General features: G+C 31.1%; 1 protein-coding gene across 5 annotated transcripts; it reads right to left on the bottom strand.

The window, feature by feature from the left end:
• Positions 1–221: 221 nt before the first annotated feature.
• Positions 222–4619, bottom strand: LOC121250957 (probable receptor-like protein kinase At5g20050). Of its 5 annotated transcripts, XR_005937894.1 has the most exons (3): positions 3008–4619; positions 2843–2898; positions 2307–2376 (listed from the first exon to the last, which is right to left on the bottom strand). XR_005937894.1 is itself a non-coding variant. In XM_041150225.1 (2 exons), the coding sequence occupies exon 1, from the start codon at positions 4418–4420 to the stop codon at positions 3044–3046; it is 1377 nt and encodes a 458-aa protein (XP_041006159.1). In that variant the 5' UTR covers positions 4421–4619; the 3' UTR covers positions 222–306; positions 3008–3043. The 5 variants fall into 5 exon arrangements, 4 of the variants coding, with proteins under 4 accessions (XP_041006159.1, XP_041006160.1, XP_041006158.1 ...); XM_041150225.1 differs by lacking the exons at positions 2307–2376; positions 2843–2898 and adding an exon at positions 222–306; XM_041150226.1 differs by lacking the exons at positions 2307–2376; positions 2843–2898 and adding an exon at positions 301–317.
• Between the last annotated feature and the right edge of the window lie 3257 nt (positions 4620–7876).

Below are 7876 nucleotides of genomic sequence, written 5' to 3'. Positions count from 1 at the left end.
TTATTTTTATTGAAAAAATAAAAAAATAAAAATTAAGAGAAAAAGAAAATCTTTTATCTTATAAAAATTATTTTTATCTTCAATTAATACTCTTTTATTAAACGGATGTCTTACATATCAATATCGATACGTAGTTTGATACGCAAACTTACTTGTAAAAATATTTTTTCTTAAAAATATCAAGATGATGTATTATATACATTTAAATTAGTAGAAGGTGTAAAGCATGAGAGTGCTGTGTCTCAAATACCTGATTTAATGAGAACAAGAAATACATCATACTGTATTAAAATTCATGCTCTAGATCTGTACACAAACTGAAACAAAATATGCTTGCTAATTATCTAGATCAATAAGCTCGATGAATTGACAATTCAAACTACCTCCTTCTCCACTACCCTCTTTCTCACTGTTGCGACTTTGGCTGGATTCAGGATTTTAGTTGATGATATTAAATCATTATTGTGTGTTGCCACGTACTCAATCATGCAAACATTTTTATAACTCTTTATATAATTATGTTTTAAATAAATAATATTTTTGTAAAATAACTTTTAAAAACATCATTATTTTACAAGAATACTTCATTTTAAAACATTATTGCCTAAAAAAATTATAAAAAGAATTTTGTGTCTATCACTGGTATTAATAATCAGCTATGAGGTATTTGGTTAGCCTGAAAAATGCTTGTAAGAAATAATCACTTTAGGGTGTTTAATTTGTGACCATTAGATAACTTTGACCTAGTTTTGATTACTGCCAAGAGAGCAATTGGTTGGGTATAAATACAAGAAAATTGTTTATTTATAATCAATTATTTCTTACAAAAAATTATAATTATTTCTTATTAAAATGAATTTATTTTTATCCTAAATAGTTATTATAATCGTAAATAATCTATTAAAAATATTCATTTTTTTTGCATATATCTATCCTAAGTGTCAAGCCAGTGCATTGATCCTATACATACGTAGAATTAGATCCTATATGTCAAGCCAGTGCATTGACGTACTAGCTAGCTAGCAATTTGATACACTACTTTTTTTTTTTTTTTTTGAGTAACTGATTTCCATTCAATCAAACCAAAGTGATATAAGGAGGGAGGTCTTCCAACATTATAATATGATCATAATTAAAAATAGTATCTTTTACTAACAAGTGAGCTATAGAGTTGTCACTACAATAAATTGGGTCTATTGCGGTGAAAGGTGGTCTGCTGTAAATAATATCGCTACAATAACTAGTTATTAACTGAAAATGATCATCTCCATTTCATATGAAAATATATGGACAACAAGGTCGTTATATGTACTTATAAATTGTGGCGACTTGGGTTTTCTCCCCCTAATGAGTTAATGTGGTTTGTTGGATGAATAATGCTAGATATATTTATGAGTGTGTAAGTGTCACGTATTTATTTTAAAAAATAGTGAAATTTACTATTAATTATTTTTCATGTGAGTTTTATATTTATTCATTTTTTTTTTAAAAAAAAAAGAGTGTGATACTTACGTATTTCATAACTGTAAATATCATTTAATTCTCGTCTGTCTGGATATTTTATTCTGACTAGCTATATCCTTAAATTCAGGACCCAAGAGGTGTTAAGTCTTGTTTGGATAGAGAAACCATTTCATCTAATCTCATCTCATCTCATTTCATTATTACAAATTTTTCAAATTCGGCCATAAAATATAATAAACAATTTAATTTTTTCAAATCTCAAAATAATAATAATATTAAAAAATAATATTCTAACAATATTTTATCCAACTCATCTAAAACTATCTCATCTCACTATCCAAACGAGCTCAAGTCTTGTGCAAAAATGCAGCTTAAAGATGTTGGGCGATGCACGACTTCATTTTGATCTGGAACTTAAAAAGCACATGTTGGAATTTTCATACATAAACCCTATTTAATTACCTCTTTGGGTGTTTTTCACACAATTTATATAAAACATATTAACCAAGAAGCTATATGTGGAGATTATGCTTGCACACGACGAAATTTCGAGCATAGTTAATTTTTCATGTGATCAAACTAAACAACATCGGTACACCACCAAATCTGAAAACATTTACTCATATATATAGTTACAAAGTTAACATGTTAATGCATGCCTGTTGCTTCCCTACATAATACATATAGTTAAGCTCTCTCTCTCTCTCTCTCTATATATATATATATATATATTAAATTAAACTGTGCTATTCGGAGATAAGGTCGACATTGGACCACCTTCATGCTAGTTTTCAGTTTCTGAGTCAGTACTATTAAATATTGTTATGAAATCCGACTAATCTAAGCAGCTACCATTCTTGTTCATTTTCCTTGTAGTTTGCTTCAGTTCTTGCAAGTCTTGAATGCACACAACTGACACGGCAGACACGTCAACATTTAAGAGAAAAAACAGAACAGGGAAGAAATGATAAAACATCTGTTGGGAAACCAACTACCCCGGTCAAAAATTAAAGCCACTAAATGAGAAAGCTGGAGCACAATGACTACAATTTATTGTCACAACTCCCCATCATTGTTGACAAAGTAAGTTGGTTGATGAGTTTTGATAGGTACGAGCGATTTGGCATATCAAAATGTTGATATAGTTATTTTATTGAAAAAAAAAATTGAAAGAATAATAAAGTCTTCTGTCTTATAAAAATTATTTTTATTTTTAATTTATTTCATTTTATTAAACGGATGTCTTATATATCGGTGTGCGATTTGATATGCGAACTCGTTTGCAAGAATACTTTTCTTTAAAAACATCAAGATGATGGATTATATACATTTAAATTGGTAAAAGGTGTAAAGCATGAGAGTCTTGTGTCTCAAATACCCGATTTAATGAGGACAAGAAATACATCATACTGTATTAAAATTCATCCTCTAGATCTGTACGCAAACTGAAACAAAATATGCTTGCTCATTATCATACTCATCTGACGTGCAAATATTAAATTGCCAAGAACCAAAGTATACAAAAGTAAGAAGATCAAGATACCTTGTGATCAGGGGAAAGCTAATTTTATTCTTGGAGCTATCTTGGAGATAGAATTGACATGGCAAATGAATTTGCTGATGAGATGGGAAGATTATTGCTATCCACTAGGCGTGGTGCCGCCATTGCTGCAACCTGCGGCCCGTTCCGGGCATCTGATTCATGCTGATCGTCGTCTATTGCCAATAGATCAACAACGATCATTCGCGTGTCAGGAGGCTCGTCCACAGCCACGAGACCTTCCAGCATCTCAACCACCCGAGCCATGCTAGGTCTCATCCCAGCCCTCTCTTGTATGCACCACAAAGCTACATAAGCCAATCTCCTTACCTCCCTCTCATCAATGGCGCCTCCTCCACCTCCACCTTCTGCTAGCCTCCGGTCAACCACTTCCATGAGCGTCCCTTCTCTGATTTTCTGATTCACTATTTTTGGGAAATATCTCCACCTCCTTTCAGACCTGTTTCCGGTACTAGTTTCTATCAAGCAAACATTTCTGCAGCCTCCAATCATCTCTAGAAGAACCATCCCATAACTATAGATGTCAGATTTTTCTGAAATTCCTTGCTCCAATAGCCACTCCGGTGCTAAGTAACCTCTAGTCCCTCGGATTGTTGTGACAACTCTACTCTGATCTTTCCCCATAAGCTTTGAGAGACCGAAATCTGCAACAATTGCTCTATAATTCTCATCAAGAAGTATGTTTTCTGGTTTGACATCAAGGTGTAAGACCCTTGATCGGCAATCGTGATGGAGGTAAGACAGTGCTTTAGCAACATCAATGGCAACCTTATACCTTAACGCCCACGACAAGCACCCCCCACGCCGATTCCGGCTTTCCCTTCTAGGAAAGATCCAATAATCCAAAGAACCATTTGGGATGAACTCGTAAACAAGAAAACGAGGTCCCCCAGGATTACAGCAATAACCAAGAAGGTGCACGAGATTTACATGTTGCACACTAGCAATGGCTGAAACTTCCGATCTGAACTCCTTTTCCCCGTGCTCTTCTCCATTAATCCGTTTCACAGCAACAGCAGTGCCATCGTTTAGGATTCCTTTATAAACTGTTGCGGAAGCTCCCTGGCCTAACAATGACTGGAAATTGTCTGTTGCCTCCTCGAGCTCCCTGTATCGAAACTTTGACGGAACCCCAGCAACTTTCCTGAGAAAACTATACTCTATACGAAGCTCTCGGCCTTCTGAGACTAACCTTGACTCCAAAAACTTTCTCCTGCGATTATAATGGCGTCTGATTATTAGGTACGCAAGAACAGCAAGAATCACTGCAATACCTGCCCCGCAGATGAGAAAGAAAGTCTTGGAAAGCTTGAGACTGACACGAGCAACAACGATAAAAACGATGACGGTGATCACTGTTGCAACAGCAATTATATTCGCTTTCTTGTCCTCCATATATCACTATATCAGAGCTTGATCATCGTTGTCCCCGAGTAAAAATGGAAAGAAAAAGGTTATGTTTCTGGTCATTAGAACCATTTGATCATCTACTTCACTCCATCAAAATGTTGACCAAGTCATGGCAGTTTCTCATCTTTGTTTATTATCAGAAGAAACAAACAAGAATAGCACCTAATTTCTGTCTTGCTTTCTGAAAGGTTAATGAGACAGCTTCCCGATAAATTATGAATTATTTCTGAAAGGTTAAGAATTATTTAATGTATCTAACTTTTTTTTTCCTTTTCTATATCTTAGTAAATGCAAACAAATCTACAGAAATCTTAATCCATAATTCCAATAGCAAAAGGGATTATAGATAGACATATATATATATATATATATATCATGTGGCTGAAAATAGCTAGGATAAGGATTCCACAGGTTAAAAGATTATTTCTCTGACAAAATCATTCACTATTTAAATATCAATAATTTTATTTAAAAGCCTTTACGTCATATTATTTGTGTGGCATAATTTTAATTAAAATATAAGTTTTAACGTTTGAATCTTATAAATCAAACGTGGATGGTGTGCGGTACAAACTGTAAAAGTTTTCAAATAGCTCACCATAATTCATGACTTTATGATTAATGATTTGACTTATTCACTTCACCTTAATTTATATATATATATATATATATATATATATATATATAAAGAATTAGAAAGTCAAGACAAACGCTAGACTGGGTTAATGTTTGTTAACCATGAAGATCACATCATTCGATTCATAATTTCAGTTTATTACTTGCAAGGAAAAAAAAAAAAAGATTAAATGAATGGTTTCCTAAAAGTCAAAGAGTAATACAAGTTGCAGACTAAAGGTATATAAATTTTGTGCATTTTTTTTTAAAAGAATGAATTTCATTACTAAAAATTAAAATTTATTTTTTAAATAAAATACATTAAACTTGCGTATCTTAAAATTATACAAAACATTTTTCAAAATTAAAACACCAAATTATCGCGAATATCATGCACCAATTAGTACGAAGATGGAACAGGCCACGCACCCATTGTTGAAATAATCCATGCTTTCAACATATCCAATGATTCATGACCAAGTGATTTTTTTTTTTTTTTAAATGTATATTTCTAGAAGAAAAAGACACCTTCATTTGAAAAGGGAAACAAATAAACGAAAAAACTAAAGGCCACAATCTATATATGGATGAGGATGCGGTCTGTAGACATACGAAAATCAGAGACACAGAAGTAGCACTTTAGAGGTCATAAATAAAAATAAAATAAATAAAAATAAATACTTTAATGTGTTGTGTATAATGTGTGGGATGATGAGTAGGGGTGAAAATAGTTCGGTCCGGTCCGGTCCGGCGATGGACCGAATATTTTCGGTCCATCATTTTTCCGGATCGATAGCTATCGGACCGAACTGGAACAGTCGGTCTGACCTAATTTTTTTTATTTTTTTAAATAATTAAAAATACTAAATTAAATTAAGTGACTTATTAATGTGGATTATGTAACAAACTCAATAAAAAAATATTTTATATGGTCAATGATAATAAATTAGATGAAAATTATATTACTAATTTATATAATTATTATATAATTAACTAATTGATATTATATATTAGTTAATTCATAGAATATTAATAAGTGTTAATAACATATTTAAAATTTTATATTGTTAATAGTGATAGGTTAGATGAAGATATATATAAAATATTGTTAATTTATAGAATATTAACAAGTATTAATAATATATTTAAAATTTTATATTGTTAATTGTACAATTATTATATATAAAATATTTTTTTATTTATTTTTTCATTCTGTCCGGTCCGGTCCAGTCTGTAAAAACCCTGGACCGTAAACCGGACCGAAACTTTTCGGTCCTCTAAAATATGGACCAGACCGGTCTAAGTCTCGGTCCGGTCCGGTCTGGACCGAAACGATCAGTCCGGTCAGTCCGACAGGATCGTTTATCACCTCTAATGATGAGTAACAAAACTCTTTTCAAAATACATTTTAACAATAATTCTTGAATTTCATGATTTAACGAATATCTACCTCTATTATACAAACGCTAATCCGCCTATATAGTAATTCATGCATTTCAATTGTTTTATTGTATTTTCCGTTTTATTTGGTATGGTAACGCGTTTTAATAGGACATACGTGTTTTCCACGTAAAATACTTGTTAGTATACATATATAAATATGAAAAATTCTATTTGCAGTCTCTACTTAGAGATTGTATGTACAGATCCTTTATTAAATGAGAAAAAAAAATCATTTTAGGAAGGATAATTTTGTAATTTTAAAAAATTTTAAAGATAAAATTACCTAGACTTGTATTGCAGTCTCTAAAATGAGGACTATACGTAGATTGCTCTATAAATATATATATATATAAATACTTTTAAAATCTAAAAAAAAAAAATCTGTGTTTAGTTATAAATTAAATTCTCAGATTCTGTGACTAATCAAAGAAAAACAAAAACGTGCAAGGGAAAATGTCTTTTGTTGCTAATTGGCATTATATGGTTTGCATGCAAAGATTCAAAATTATTCAGATAAATACAGAAAGTTCATTTCTTTTTCCCACGAAAATTCGGCGAATGAAAGAATTACAACTGGAAAAAAAAAATGTAGATTTACAAGAAATTAATTATTGTATAAATGTCGTGCGGTGGTTGAGAACTTTGACAACTTGAAAGACAAGCTAGCCTGACAATATGTTTTATGAGTCATTCATTGAAACTATAGTTGGCAAGTTGTAATAAGACCAACCCCATGCAGCTGGCCTCCTTATAAATTATAAAGTCTATTTTCCTTAAAAACAATATGGCAAGTTGTAGAACAATTTGAGGGATAATAAATATGGTCTTTCTCACCATTATTAGATTTGAATTCTTGCATATTTATTTTTCAATGAGTAGCGCTATATTTACTTGCGATTTTACTTATATTTTATTTACAAAACTCATTTTATTGGTTTTTTTCAATTTTGAAGATTCATCTGACACATATAGATCTATACTAACTTGAGGAATAATAAAATATTATTAAAATATTATTTTTTAATATTATTTTTATTTTAAAATTTTAAAAAATTAAATTATTTATTATATTTTATTTAAAAATTTAAAAAAATTATAATAATTAAATAAGATGAATTCAAATGATTTTACTATCCAAATCAAGCCTAATTTTGGTGTTAATTTTGGAAGGGAAGCATCCTCTCTGCCCGACCCAGGCCTCACCTAATTTTTTGTTTTTTTGGCCTTTTCCGTATTTAGCTTTTTCAAATATTTCTTACTATCTTGACAATTTTATTTTTTTATAGAAGTATGAAGAAAATGGGAGATTTTGTTTACACTTTCAAAATAGTATTATACTCTCCATTTGCACTCCAAAGCACTCCAAACTACCATCCAATAACT

This window comes from Juglans microcarpa x Juglans regia, chromosome 2D (genome assembly GCF_004785595.1).
Source record: "Juglans microcarpa x Juglans regia isolate MS1-56 chromosome 2D, Jm3101_v1.0, whole genome shotgun sequence".
NCBI classification, from domain to species: domain Eukaryota; kingdom Viridiplantae; phylum Streptophyta; class Magnoliopsida; order Fagales; family Juglandaceae; genus Juglans; species Juglans microcarpa x Juglans regia.
This window is presented reverse-complemented; position numbering and strand designations above follow the sequence as displayed.